Source organism: Fukomys damarensis, unplaced genomic scaffold, assembly GCF_012274545.1.
Source record: "Fukomys damarensis isolate Sample0158 unplaced genomic scaffold, DMR_v1.0_HiC HiC_scaffold_39, whole genome shotgun sequence".
NCBI lineage: Eukaryota > Metazoa > Chordata > Mammalia > Rodentia > Bathyergidae > Fukomys > Fukomys damarensis.
In genome coordinates, this window is record NW_022900951.1 from 26,809,344 (window position 1) to 26,825,139 (window position 15,796).

The window sequence follows — 15,796 nt, forward strand, 5'->3', positions numbered from 1 at the left end:
AAAAAAAAAAAAAAAAAAAAAAAAGTGATCTAAGTAGTTGGTCAATGTGTGAATGAAAAGGTGGGAATTTTGGCTGGGACTGACTCCATGGAGTAATAAAGAGGCTTTCTTTTGGTTCTTGTTTCCTAGATGTATCTGTTATTATGCATCTGTGTTAAAAAGTACTCCATGGGAATATTTACCCAGTCAATCTCGAGTATAATGATTTATAACACTCTGAATGGACACCACTGTGACCATTAATTATGATAATGAAGGCTTAAGAAAGTTAGTGGCTAAGTGATAGAAGGTTTGTATGCTCATCTATCATAATATTACATGTTTAAAAACTTCAGCTTTCTGCTCCATTACTGTGCATGAATAGCTATAAATGGGTGTAGGAATAATCGGGTCACTAAGAGAATTAAAATTAATTTAGTGGACCTATTTTCTTGACGTTTCTAATGTCTGGCTTTCTAGCCAGAAATTTTATGTGGATAGGTATTAAAATTTCTATGGCACATCCAAACCAAAATCCATGTACGAATAACTACTATTCAGGCGATTTTAGCTGAAAGACAAGATTTTTGTGCCTCAAATATATTTCTTAGTTATATCGATGGCCAACAATATATCTGGTGGACAAAGTACACTAGATTACTTGAAATAAAAGAACTGAAGTAATTAGGAGCTGGGATAGAAATACCCGGCCAGGTAGAATTTGATTTGAAGAAGAGATATGTTATTGTAAAAGACCTCCTAGTGCAAGGACACTTTGAGGGCAACTAATTACAGGAGGAAGGATAAGAATGGCAGCTTGCCTAGAATGACAAGAAAATGGAATCAACCGCTTACTGAAGAGTGGAACCTACAAGGTGTTCTTTAACAGTCTAGCGTCATGACTGAGGACCAACCATTATTTCCCTAGCATGCACTTGTGGGCACTGGAGAAATTTTAAACAGGCCTATGGTTATTTCCCCTGGGAAAGAGATGGGTCCTGTTATAGGACCCTTCTCTTTGGGGCACCAATATCTGTCAAGCCATATGCACAGAGAAAATTAGTTTGACTATGTCCTCAAGATCAATCTTTCTTTCTTTTTCTCCTTTTCTCTTTGTGCTGGGGATTGAAGCAGGGCCTTTGCACTGAGCTATATCTCCAGAACTTTTTTAAATGTTTTATTTTGCAACAGGGTCTTGCCAAGTTGCTAAATTGTCCAGGCAGCGTTCAAATTTGCAATCCTCCTGCTCCTGCCTCAGCCTCCCAGAATGCAGGGCTTACAGTTGTCCACTGCCATACCCAGGCTCAAGATGTTTTTAACTGTGAAATAAAGAGACATGGCCTCTAATGTATGTGAAAAATAATACAGAATATATGGGAACATAGATTTGTGTAGGGAAAAGTGTTATGATTTAGAACTAGATGGCCCCCCCAGAGCCTCATGTGCTCATAGGTGGGGATTTTGAGAGGTCATTGGATCATGGGGTACGATACACCTCAGTGGACTAGTCTACTGATGAGTTCATAGCAAAATGTGGTGTTGGGTGGTGAAACCTGCTTAGAGGTGGGTCATGGGAGCCTGGAAGGGTATAACTCCTTTTACATCCTCCCTTGATTGTATTCTGCTTCCCTTGGCCATGCCATGAGCTCTTTCTCCTCTTCAATACCAATCTGCCATGCTGCCCTGCCTTGAAGCCAGCGAAGTCTGGACTGAAACCTTTATAGACTGTGAGCCGAAATAAACCTCTCCTCCTATAACTGGTGGGGGCTGGGTATTTCATCCCAGCAATGAGAAGGTAACTAAGACAGAGGGTCAAAATAATTGTGCGGTTTTCTAGGACCTCGTGTTATGAGGCAGTCTGTGGCTGTGGCTCCATATCCTACCTTCAATGCTGTTGGTGTACTGTAGCCTTTTCTGGCAATACAATGTAGATGTGTAATCCATGTTACTTTGGATCCTGCGAGTCTTACTTTAGTAACTGAACCCTAACTAATGCCACTGTGAGTGCAGTATCAAAAGGTGAGTGGCAGGCCGGGGATTTAGCTCAGTGGTTCTGCTCGGTCCCAAAAGGTGAGGGGTATTTACATAAAAGGGACCACAGTTTTCCTCTGGTTTGTCAGGGTGAAGGCAGAAACTGGAAGTTTCAACTCCATTCAGGCAAGTCTAAACTATACCAAATCTCTGATGTATGATTTAGTTGCTGAACAGAGGCGAATTATTCTTGATTTTTTGTTGTTTGCAGAATGTCACATTTATCAACTGTAGTATATTTACCCCTATGGCTTGGGCTTTCTCCACCCCTCTACACACTAATAAACTAAATATATTTTCCTTGTTAAGTGCATTTTTACTTCTGCTCTTGGAAGTTGGCTATATATATATTTTTTCTATTTTTTTTCTATTTTCAGTTTTCACCAGAGCATCAGCCAATTGAAACAGCTTTACAATCCTTTTTACCAAGATTTTCTCTTTGTCTCTGCTTTTCTTTCAAGTTTAATTTTCATTCACAATACACTGAGAGTCACTATGGACTTAGGCAACATTAAACTGATTACAAATTGAGGCCATCGTAGCCCAGTGGTGATGCTCTTGACGCAATTATCAAGTTCTCTATCACGGATAAAATTCTGTTATTCAGCATTCCACAATATTAAAACTCTGATAGGGAAATCAAAAAATAAGATCAAGGGCTTAATGCAGGTGGCAGTGCATATTTTCAAAAGCATCTGTAATTCATACTCTTTACTGGCATCAGGAAATCACTGAGATAACATCATTAATTTCCATCAAATTAAGAGTTAGTAGAAGGGCTTTTGGTAGGAAAAGCTAGTCAGGGCAAGCTTTATTTGCCTATACCACAGTCAACAGGGTCTTTATCGGGGCTTTGCAGACTTAGAAACGACAAAAGACTGGAAGATAAACCAAAGCAAATATAAAATTTAAGAGGAAACTCTTAAATCATCTGTTGAAAAGTTACTAAGTAACAGTGACCACACATTTTCAATAATAAAAGGACTGGTAAATTCTTCACTCTATTCTTACTATGCAAGGTGCCCGCTTGGAATTCTTAAAAAACCTAATTTAAATAAATAGGCCCTAATTTTGCTATCCTTGAATTTTTTTTCAAATATGAGAAGTTATGCTGCAAGAGAAAATGCTGAGAATTTGAAATCTGTTTTAAAAGTAAAATTTAAAGAAATCATTCTATATTCAAGCCTGACTTTATTCTGAGATTTTCACCTCAGATGTCCAACATATTTTACAGTATCAAATTCCTCCATTTGAGCAATGTTTCTCAGAAAATTTTATACAGATTGAAATGATAGGCAATAAAACATATATAAATACAATTTTCTTTAAACAGGAAAAGTGAATAATGCCTCAGGCAGGTATAAAGGATGGTTATGGAAAGAATTCTTTTTTAGAGATTATAGATGTTTTTATCTAGTCTATCTCAGAGCTTTATTGTAGTATACCCTGGAACAGTGGGTTATTTCTTTGAACTTTAGGATCTTACAGGAATATTCTATAGTACTGATAACCAGTTCATCATTCTTCTTTTATCAAAGGAAAGCAGTATCTATGGAACGGAGCAGGGTTAAGAGAAGAAAAACCAGCAGACAAGTCTGCATTCAGTCCCAACTCCATTCCACCTCAACCTGCTTTGTGCCCACTATGGTACATTAACTGGTCCTTAAGGAAACCCTAGGCCCAGGAACATTTACAAACCACATGAACTTGGGAGCTAGATAGCTGGAAAATGATAACTCCAGGCTATAAGCTTTAAGGAAATGGAAGCCTCTGTTGACTTTCATCATGCATTAATTCCATGAAAACAATGGACCCTAGTCTGTGCCAGGTTTCTTGTCAAACATTGGGAATACTAAGATGAAGAGGAAAGACCTATCCTCTCTTTCCAAATAATTCTGCTTCTAGCACGTTTCCATCTCTATAAAAACCCTATACCAGTGATTTATTGATTATCTTATTGCTAGCCTCTGAAGAGGCCCTAGTTGAACTCCTTCAATTCTAAACACTTGGTGGCCCAGGTTCACAGTCCCCCACCTTCCCCCAGTTCAGGCCCTAATTCTGAATGACATCAACACTGGCATAGGTGATTTAGGCCCCACTCTAGCCTCTCAGTCCCTTAACCTCCCCCTCCATCTCCTTAGAAGTCCACATCTACTCTGACCCCATCAACTCCTCAAAGGGTCATACCCTACGCCAGTGATGGCCAACTTTTTAGAGCTTTCAATGATACAAATGGCTCACAATGCTGCGCATGCCACAGGTTCGCCACCAATGCCCTAGGCCTTACCATGTGGAACCATTCAGCGAGGCTCAGTAATGCTCAAAAAATGATGCTTCCCCCTTCCGACTACAACTTTTTGACTGACCTTCAGTTCCTTCACAACCTCTTGTTCCAGCCCCCCGATAGTTATCTTTTAGACCCTTGCACTTCCCAATTACCTGCTACCACCCCAAAGTCACACCAGAGCCCACACAAAACATACTTGACACATAACATTCTAACCACACTTTTGTCCCAGTCCTCCCTTTCTTGGGCCCAGCTGTCCTGTACCTACGCTAGGACAGAGCATCTAGCTTCTGCTGGGTGTACTTGGGGAAATTATAGAGTAATTATGGAACCCCTATGGCACTGGATTCCATAATGCTGGTTTCCAACTAAGCCCCAGAGAGATAAACCCAATCTCAACTTTATCACCTTCTACTGTTAATCTGTTAACAAAGGGACTGTTCCACTGCAGAGAAAACAGACACCTTTAACTAGGTATCCCTTACCTTTCTGCTACCAAGTTTCATAGTTACCTGGGCCTACACATATTTTTCCCTCTGCCCCACCTATTATAGTGGAAGGGAAGTATTTTTTCCCTATCTTGGGCTCTGGAGCACCTGTACATATCCTCTGAAAATGCACATTTTTCATCTCCTGAGCCAAATAGTTTTACCTTGCCCTGTTTAGTCATATTCGTATAAATACATGCAAGTATCTCACTAACTTCTCAGCCCCCTGAGCTTGCTAGTTTCACCACTACATTTCTCCAACAATGCTTCATACACCAACCATCTTTATATTCCCACTTTAACTATCGGTAGGCCACCTCCACCATGCCTCTAAAATTTCACTGAATTACTAAATCCAATGGGCACTCTTACCAGCTTAACCCCAATATCCCAACAGTATCTGACCCCAGTGAAAGATCCCTTCTTTCTTTCAATGCAGGGCCACTATAACTTCTTGGCCCCTGCTAGCCACTCCTTTGAAGTCCTTTTCTGTTCTAAATAACTCTTCTCACTCTACGGCCTCCCTGAGCCAGCTCATCTTCTCCATAGTTGATTAAAAGCAGCATCTAAACCAGGCACGGTGGTACATGCCTATAATCTTAGCACTCTGGGAAAATGAGGCAAAATGATTCTAAGTTTGAGTCCAGCCGGGGTAACTTACCAAGACCCCATTGCAAAATTTTTAAAAAATAAAAATAAAATCTGGGAATGTATCTCAGTGCAGGCCCTGGGTTCCATTACCAGTACCAAGACAAAAAAGAAAAAAGTGAAGCATCTACATGCTGATTCCTACATATTATTTGTAGATTTCTCCTCAGTATCACAGTTTTACATCCAGCTTGATCAGGCAAGTCCACCACTCAGCTAGTAGCATAAGCCAAGAAGCTAAGTGTATTCCTTGATTCCCCTTCATCCACATCATTCCTTTTTACCCACCACCAAGGACTAGCAAACTGATCTCCTCAATATTTGTAAATTCTCTCCCACCACTTATCTCCACTCCTAGTTTGCTAATTCAGGCCACCATATTACTGGTTTCTATTTCTACAGCAGGTCTCTCTCCTGTCAGTCACACAACCCCTCAATCCATGCTTGGTGTGATAGTCAAAATTATTTTTCCAAATGAAAATCTCATCATGTCATCCACTGGCCAATATTTCTCCAATGACTCCCCGCTGACCTCTACATTCTTTAACTTGGGTTTTAAAGCATTTCACAATCTGCCTTCAGCTTCTCTCTCCGGCCTAATATTTCACAATAGCCCTTCATGGAATTCTGTGCTTTCACCACACTGAGGTATTTTCCGTTTCTAGCGCAACATGCTTTGTTTGCACTCCAGGCCTCAGAACACAAGTCTTCCTTCTGACTGAAAGAGTCGTCCTAGATTCAGCTCTACTTACCCTTCTGATCTCAGCTTCTTTAGACATCAATACTTCAAGCAAAGCAAACCTCCTCTGAATTCCACCTCACACAGCACCCCATTGTTCCTATGGCACAACTAAGTAGGTGATGCTGAAAGTATCTTTTACTTTTCTTCAGTATTCATACTGCTTAGAAATAGTGACAGTATCACTTTAGGCTTTCACTTCAATCATGGTCATTCTTGATGGCTTTATATGTACATCTGCCTGTATCTACAGATTTCATAGATTTCCTGGTTATTTCTTGTTCCATTGTAAGTTCCTTCATGGTAGGGACTATGCCTGTCTGTTTCATGGATATACCTACCATCAATGGATATAGATATTCAAATAATATTAATATATAAACCACTTTTTACATTTTGAGGTACTAGAGATTGAACCCAGGATATTTTCACTGAGCTATATCTCCAGACCTTTTATCTTATTTTTTGTTTTGGTTTGTGGTAACATCTTAAGAAGTTACTAAATTGCCAAGGTAAGACATGAACTTGGGATTTTCTTGCCTCAGCTTCCCAAAGTACTGGAATTACAGGCATGCACTACCATGACCAGCTTCACTTTGTTGATAACAGCGTATGTGTGTGTGTGTGTGTGTGTGTGTGTGTGTATGTGTGTGTGTGTTTATACATTATATATATATATATATTACCTGATGAAAAGACAGACCGGTATAATAATTTAGGATTTCCCCATAGATATATAATTTAAAAATGGAGAAAAGCAATCTTAGTCATCTTTCCTCTATCGCAGCATTCATCTAAGTATTAACATTCAAACATATTTGTGAACTTGGTTTGGATAAGATAGTCATAACCTTCTATTACTAAATATACTTTGTAAGAAGAAGAAAAACAGAATAGGGGGATATAATACAAATCTCATAAAGATAATTACAGATACGAATGCCAATGATTGAAAATAAATTATCCATATCTTATCAATTTAACATCAGTAGCTGAGGAATACTCACAGGAATAATTCTAAATATAAGAGTGGAGGTAAACACTCGGCCAAAGGTAGGTAATTCCTTGTTTTCCCCAAAATAAGATCTAGCTAGAAAATAATTATTAGCCTTGAAAACTAGTGATCAAAAGTATTGGCCCCAATCAGCCTATCCTTGCCTTACTTGTCTTACAGAGTAGCCAATGACTAAGAGAATAGTGATGGCAGGTAAGGCAAGGATAGCCCGGTTGGGAATGGCAGTTTTGATATCTAGTTTTCAAGGCTGATTATTTTTCCAGCTAGGACTAATTTGGGGGGAAAGGCTTTTTTTTTTTTTTTGGTGGTACTGAGGGTTAAAGCCAGGAACTCATGCATGTTAGGCAAACACTACCACTGAACAAGATCCCCAATGCTGAGACACTTAAAGAATGAGGTCTATGGTGCAACAGGTCTTGCACAAGCTAGTTCACCCCTGTGCAAGGGAAAGATACCTCTAATCCACTTGTTTTTTTTTTTTAAGCAAACTAAATAAGATCTTCAAGTGTTAGATTAATACTTACAGCAAAGGGCCTTCTGCAGTCTTCGGAGCTTCATGGCAGTTCTGTAAGCTGAAAACCTGACATTATTCAGGTCAGCTGAAAAAAAAAAGAGGAAGAGACAGAGATAATTTGTTATCTCTCATCAGAAAGCACAGACAAAAGCCCCCAACAATTTACCAACAACTAACAAGTACAAAAATAGGTTACAAAAAAAAATCTTATGTCTATGCTCCAAGCTTTGGGAGGTGAAATTCTGTTGATCATGGGTTATAAGGAAAAAAAACTTTTTTGCCTTTGACAACCAGGAAAGCTAAATTTTGTGAAGGACTACAGTGACAGAGCCTGTAGGACATTCATGTGGTCCTTGTTCCCAAGAGGGAAAAGAAGGACAGGCATTGTTTTTCTTCCTAGACTGTAATCTAGACCCACTGTAGTGAATCTGTGCATACAAGATTAAAGACAACAAGGAATACATGCTCGAAATACCTGTAAGAATTTAGCCAACAACCAATATCAATATAATGACTTTTTTGGTTATAAAAAAAAACATGAAAAAAGTTATAAATGCTTGCTTTGGAAAATGGTAAAATAAAAGGAAAATATAATATTGAATAAACAAATCATCCTAATCTCATAATCCATGAGATATGTACTGTTAAGATTCTCAGCATTTTTACTTGACATGCATATTTCTGTGTATTTTGAAATATAACTGAACCTAAAATGTACTTAGGCATTTTTCTTTTTTTAAGCCAACATAAAATTGTAATGTATTTGTCATGTACAGCATTATGTTTTATGGTCTACGTATATACCATAGAGTGGTTAAATCTAGCTAATTAACATGCATTACCTCATAGCATTATTTCTATGGTGAAAACACTTAACATCTACCCTCTTAGTATTTTTCAAGAATATAATATAGCATCATTAGCTATAGTCACCTTACTGTAGAACAAATTTCTTGAACTTATTCCTGCTAACAGTAATTTTGTATTCGTTGGCCAACAACTAGTTTCATATTTTAAGGCACAATCACTCTAATATTCAGCAGAGAATAACAGCTCAACAATTCATTCTACTGTTTTCTACATATATCCCTCAAGTCCTGACTAAAGTCACCTACCAGGAAGCTATATTCAGATGATGTCCTTAGTTTAGGTGTGCTATACACTTGGATACATTTCTTTCCTAATGTTTCTGTGTATATTTGTTTCCAAAACCCAGCTCCAAAAAGCTCCTTGAAGAATCTCATCACCTACTCCTGTCATATTTCCCAGCAACTTCATACACACAAAGCAGGCCTAATACAGATGGGGAATAGACTGAAGAATGAAAAATTGACATATTTTAAAGCAAAAATCATGGTAAACCTGATTAAACTGCCCTAATCAAAGGGCACCAACAAGCCACTTCTAATGCGACAATACAAAGGACAATAATCTATATCCAAGCCTCTTGAAGCAAACTTATTAGCTTTACAGTCTCTGCAGAAACCAAACATAAAAGTCTGAACTTAAATTAGGGGAAAAACAAGATCTAATTTATTTTAAGCTATTCAGTATAATTTTTTTAAAAAGACTGGCATACCATATGTAATGGTGAAGATATGGAGCAACTGGAACTCTTACACCCTGCTAGTAGGAATGTAAAATAGTACAACTTTAGGAAATGAATTTAGCAGTTTCTTCTGAAATTAAACATATCTGTCTGACAATGCAAATATTCTCTTCCTAACTTGTATCTAAAAGAAATAAGTCACATGTCCACAGCAGCTTTATTCCTATTTGCCAAACACTGGAAACAAATCACTGGGATAATAGATAAACAAACTACCCTACAACAGCAAAGGAACTAACTACAGATAATGTAACAACATAAACTGATCTGAAACACACTAAGCTAGGTATGCCATTTAGGCTGAAATTGTACATTAGGCAAAAGCCACCCCTAAGACGGATGGTAGCCTGTGTTGGGGTGGCTAAGTGGCCACAAAGGAACACAAGGGTATTTTCTAGGTGACTGAAATATATTTTTGATCGGTGTGGTAGCTACACAAGTGTATATGTTTGTCAAAACTCAAACTGTACACTTAATATGGAAGTGTTTTATGGTGTTTAAATTATCCCTTAGTAAAGTAAATGTTAAGGGTTTTAAAAAAATCCTCATGTGGACAGTACAACATGATGTATGAGTGTGTTAGCTTAAGCGACGCTGTAGAGGCGGTCAGTTGTCTTAATCAGGAATGCACACTCCAGGGGTGGCTGGCTAGCAATTAATCAAAAGGCCTCACTCCAGAGGCAGCCACTGTTAGTACTTCAGCTATATTTAGCTCCTATACACTAGGGGTTTCATTAATTATCCTAATTAATGTTAGACGGGCTTACGCTGGTGATATTAGTAGTGTGCAAAATATGCGGATTGTTGAAAAAGAATTTAAAAACATTAACTGGGTTTAAAGAGAAGAATCTCCTAACTCCTACATCTTTTGAAATGGCACCCCAGGCTGGAGTCCAAACTATCCAGCTGAGGCTTACTGGATTCTTAGCTGAATGATTCAGTGAGATGACTGACAGAACCCTTCTGTGAGATTAATGGTTCTCAAACTTGAGTGAAGGGCTCATTTAAAAATACAGATATGCCCCAGATTTTCTTATCTAGTATGTCTGGGAGAGCCTGGGAATCTGTGTGTCATCATTTCCACACCACGAGTCCAAACTATCCAGCTGAGGCTTACTGGATTCTTAGCTGAATGATTCAGTGAGATGACTGACAGAACCCTTCTGTGAGATTAATGGTTCTCAAACTTGAGTGAAGGGCTCATTTAAAAATACAGATATGCCCCAGATTTTCTTATCTAGTATGTCTGGGAGAGCCTGGGAATCTGTGTGTCATCATTTCCACACCACACCCCGCCACTTTTTTTTCTTTTTTGGCAGTACTGGGGATTGAACCCAAAGAGCTGAACTACATCCCCAGCTTCTTTCCTTTTCTTTATTTTGAGACAGGGTCTCACAAAAGTTGCCCCAGCTGGCCCTGAGCTTAAATCCTTCTGCCTCAGCCTTCTGAATAGTTGGGATTACACGCCTGTATCACTGTGCCCTGCTGGTTCCCTGTTTGATGAACACTAACAAGATGTTCAATAAGTTAAAAGCACCCAAGAATGTCTTGAAAGATATATGTATAGATTCCTTCTCAAAGTGTATTTACTCCCTTAGACCTGTTCTTTGGTGAGGAGATCTTAATTTATCTGAGCCTCTCTGATTTTCCCTCATTCTCTTCTCCAAGAGTCAAGAGTTATTTCCTTGTTTCTTTTCCCCAGTTACCACTGTTTACTTTTTTGGATGATCGCAACTAATTCATGCCAAGAGCTATCTTGTGGCATTAATTCACAGGAAATCAACTCCTGCCCTCCTCTCCTGATTGGTTTAACAGCATTCAGCAGGACAATCACATTTCTCTTTACGATGGCAGTGTGGAGTTCCTTCACACATACTCATAAATGAGTCCCTTTGACTCTTTATAAAATAAGTAATTCAGACACAAGTGCTTATGGTCAAATGCAGATCTCTTTTCCCTGAACAAGCAGCATGTAGCAGTTTCCAAAGAATGAGCCTCCAATCCCAAATTTTCTTTTGTTCATTTACATATGCTATGTGCCAAGAAATCGTATTTGTTGCTGTTACTGGCATGGGGTTTCTCTTCTTTTTCTCTTTCTAATCATCAACCTTTTCAGCAGCCTCTTAACTGCCTTAGTTTCCTATTCTCTCCCTTCTTTCAAAACAACAAGATACTTCTCTGATGACCCCAAATGACTTCCCTTTCCAATCCTCATGATTCTATTCAGAATTCAGAATGGCCCAGATGAGTTCAGACACCCCATCCAAATCTCACAGTTCATATCAAGACCTGGCAAATTCTAGAAGCTAGGGCTCCAAATGGGAGAGGCAAGGATGATCTGACTCTTTCAGGGTGTGGATCACTGTGCAGTAATATCAAGAGACAAGCATCTGGGACATTGCTGCCGTAGCCATGCTGTCTGCTTCCCTAAAGCAGTTCAAACTTTCCTGTCTTCCAGATCCTTCTAATTACAATACATTCCACCTCCAGTTAATCCTCCCTGATACCCTTACATCACTGCACCTCCAAACCACCGTGAAGAACAAGCCTTCCACTACGAGTTTTCTATGCACCACGGTCCAGCCCATTCTCCAACAGTGATTCAGGAATGCCAGAAGAAAGCAGCAGGGAAAATGGCCAGTTTCCAACATATTGCTATGGAAGCCATCCAAGTTCACATCCAGGAATCATCAGCAAATCACAATGGTGTTCTAGTGTCCTGAAAGTCCCACTCAAGAGAGTGAACTACCTTGTGTTGTTTAAGCCTGCAAGTGTTGCTAAGGATCTGCAGCACCACTCCCTTTGGTTTACAGCTGGAAAAGATAAGTCTGCTCTCTGCAAAAGTGTGGGTGTAGGATGCACACAGAAATCTCAAGAAGTGACACAGCTGTGAACAATGTGACATTGTCCTGGCCTGAAGCTTGAGATGACTGTGTAGCTAAAATATGCGTGCTGTTTAATAATACGGAAGCCCCTCATCCCCATGGCCTATGGGAGGCCGGCCTCCATTCTCCCTGGCAGCTGCCTTTCAAGACTCTGATCCAAACTGGTATGAGCTCACTAGCTCTTGCAGCCGGAACTCAAGAGAAGTGAGATTATCCAAGAAATGAGTTAGACCATGTTTCCACACAGCACATTCCCCTTTCCAACTCACATTATTGTAGTCAGGGCTAGTTCTAGCCTACAAATGGAGAAATCTGAAAACTTAAGGAACAAGAAGGAAATATCAAAGCATCTACAGATTCTGGAGTTGAATAACCAGCTATGGAAGCGATGGTCCATTCACCTTTTGAAACACAAAACAAGTAATAAAGTTTTTTGTCCATTTGTTTAGTCTACGAACTTCTATTGACTTTGGTAAATATTTCACCTTTACAATGTTTATTTCACCTTGAGGCAGCAGTGGAAGGTGTCAAATTCACCAGAAAAGAAAGACTGGCCAGGTTCTGGTCACAAATATATGCATGTTGGACAAAAGAGTAGGAAACACCTGAGCATGTTAAAGTCATAGGAAAATTCAGAAGATATAGAAAGAAAGCATTAAGCCCTTCCCTTCATGTTCATTTTACAATTTGTTTCTGCCTTCTAATAGCTCTGCCTCAAACCCTGTAATCTCTCAATAACCTGAGCTCTAGAATTGAAAACAAGGAATATTGTAGTCCAGCTTTCCAATAGCTTATGGAGGCTTTTTGGAAAGGTCCAAAAGTCCTAACAGTATGCTTATCTGTTGGGCAGAAAGAATGATAATGACCATAAAGTTCATGAATGGAAAGAGTTGCATGGCCAAAGATTATTCTAACAGATAAATCAGTGCTGTGATCTTTGTATTTTTCTACCTACTCTATTTCCCAGAAGAAACTTAATCCAAATTTCCCAGATGATGATGAGTGAAAAATAAAATTGGGAAGTATATTTTTGGCACAGTTCCAAATTCAGTGCTTGGCAGTCAATGTGCATTAAACTACCACTGTATGTCTATTTAAATAATTTTCCAAGGAAGACAGAACAGGGTAGTCTCCTCACCACCATCAAGTATCTCCTCTAATGGGAAATAAAGTGGATGGATTTAAAGTACAATATTTCTAATCTCACATTTTCTACAATGCTCTAATGGTCTCTCAATAGGATAAATATTTTTGCCAGCCCAAACTCACTAGAATTGACAAGAATCACACAGGTCATAATGAGGCTAGAGAAAATCTGAGTAATCTAAATCAAATCTGGCTTAAAAGCAAATTAAGCCAGGATATCCAGGTTTCAGAAGTTTAGGATTATTGGAAACTACTGAAAACTAAACAAAGAATTTGGGAACTTACCTTTAAAGAATTAGCTGGAAGAAGAGGAGCATTATTAACACATCATATGTGACCTATAGCTTTCTACATATATTTCAGGCCTTTTCAAATCTACACTCATTAAAACCTCATCATCAACACTGAGCAAATTTCAATGGGGGAAAAAATAAACCCATACACAGATAAATAGGAAGTATGCATTCATACTTGAATGAACCACAGAAAGCTCAGCCTGTGAATTTATAATTACTGTCAAGTTATATTTCCAGATGTGAAATGTTTATTACTTCTCCGGCACCAGTGACTTTCTAGAATTCTAATAAAATATCTAGTATAGCATAAAATGTGAAAGATCTCAAATTGAGGAAGAGGGAAAGAGGTTATATACGACAACAAATTGAGAAGTGTGACTGTGAAATAAAAGCACAAAACCCTCGCCATGGATAGTTCAAGGGCTTCCTCTGCACTGCCTCAACCACTTCTTAGCAACACTGTTGTAGCAGAAGAGTAGAAATTCAAATGAGTTTTGTTCATTGCTAGCAGCTCTGGTAGAAGATTTGTTGAGAAAGCAGTTTCTGTAACAAATGGCCAATATAAAGTTTTTGCGGGAACTGTGCATCTTAAGGACCATTTCTGGGGCCTGACCTTATAATGGATAGCTGACTCACAGACATACTGCTGTGCCTAGCTCCCCCAAACTTTCAAATCTAGAAGGCTCTGGCTCTAATTCACCCACCAACTGCTGTACACACAGATGCACACCGACCATAAGGATGATTATAGAAGACGGATGCCTTTTACAAAGCTCTAAAGCAAGTCAGGCATGGTGGCACATGCCTGTAATCCCAGCATTCAGCAATCAGAAGGCTGAGGCAGGAGGATTGCCAGAAGTTAGAGTCCAGCCTGGGCTACATAGTGACTTCAAGGCCAGCCTAAACTACTCGGTGAGATAGTGATACCTTGTTTTAAAAACAAAAATAAAAATCCCTCTAAAACAGTTTTATCTAAAGAACCCTTCTTAATCATTGGTTATTTTATAGTATTAATATACTACAAGCAAAATGTCATTATTATCATTTTAAATATACTTGTGTTACAAACTACCGAAGGTCATATACTCAGGTTCAGTTGCTCACTGCTGACTAAATTAAAGGAAGCCAGACATTTTGCTAAGAAGGAAAAAAAAATGCATTGAAAGCTAGCTCTAAGGAGATAAAGGGGCTTATGGCTATCTCAATGAGTACAGCTATGCTGGGGTCTTTTATAGAAAGACTAGTGCTGGGGAGGGAATAGTAGGCAACAGCCATGTTTCAGGCTTGTCTCGTCCCTTGCAGGACCCCAGCACTCTGTCCAGTGCCTATGGGAATGAAACTGGACCTAATCTCCTGATGCCAGCCTCTGTGTATTCTGCCCATTCATTCGGGCCAGGGAGAGGTGAGGAGAGCTATCTATTTCCTAGGCTTCAGAAAGTTTGGGTAAGCCACATGTCTCCAAAGGAAAAAATAAATAAATAACTGACTTTTACAGCTCCATTTTATGGTGCCAATTATACCTGTTTTTAAACAAATATTTACAAATATATTTAAAATGATACTAGTAATTTCTTCAATACCCCTTAGGGAAAAGTGCTCATAAAAAGTACAGGAGATTGATTGAACCCACAGCTTTTACACTGATGTAGCGCTTAGGCAGAAGAAATTTTATTTTTCCCAGTACTAAGGATTGAATTCAGGGCCTTTGTACTCAGCTACATTCACAGCCCTGTTTAAATTTTTTTTTAATGTTGAGACAGGGTCTCACTAAGGTGCTGTGTTGCCCAGGCTGGGGTCACACTTCTGATTTCTTTGCCGCAACCTCCCGGAGTGCTGGGATTACAGGGATGTGCCACCACACTCAATTTAAAACTGCTTATACATTTTTAGAAGAGCCATCGATCCACAATTCTTTCAGGACTTACTGAGCACATAGCATGGGTCAGGGACCATGACACAGACATGGAATGCACTGGTAAACAAAGCAGATTTCTGCCCTCTTTGAGTCTACAGCCTAGTGAAGGGGATGGATAGTAATCAAATATTCACCTGTACTGTGGTAAAGGGGTAAAGGAAACACACAGGAAGCAGTGAGCCTGTACACACAGGGAAACACATGTCAGGAAGGCTTGTCTGAGAAAGTGAAATGGAAGCCAAAA

The 15,796-nt window shown here is 39.1% G+C and overlaps 1 protein-coding gene across 12 annotated transcripts in view; it reads right to left on the minus strand.

Annotated features, from left to right (window-relative positions):
• Dmd (dystrophin) overlaps positions 1-15,796 on the minus strand; it is a 2,130,457-nt gene that overhangs the window by 92,597 nt on the left and 2,022,064 nt on the right. For all 12 annotated transcript variants that reach the window (XM_033760401.1, XM_033760400.1, XM_033760399.1 and 9 more), the window contains one exon: positions 7,712-7,786. In XM_033760401.1, the coding sequence (XP_033616292.1) occupies positions 7,712-7,786 (75 nt within the window). The remainder of the gene's footprint in view (positions 1-7,711; positions 7,787-15,796) is intronic.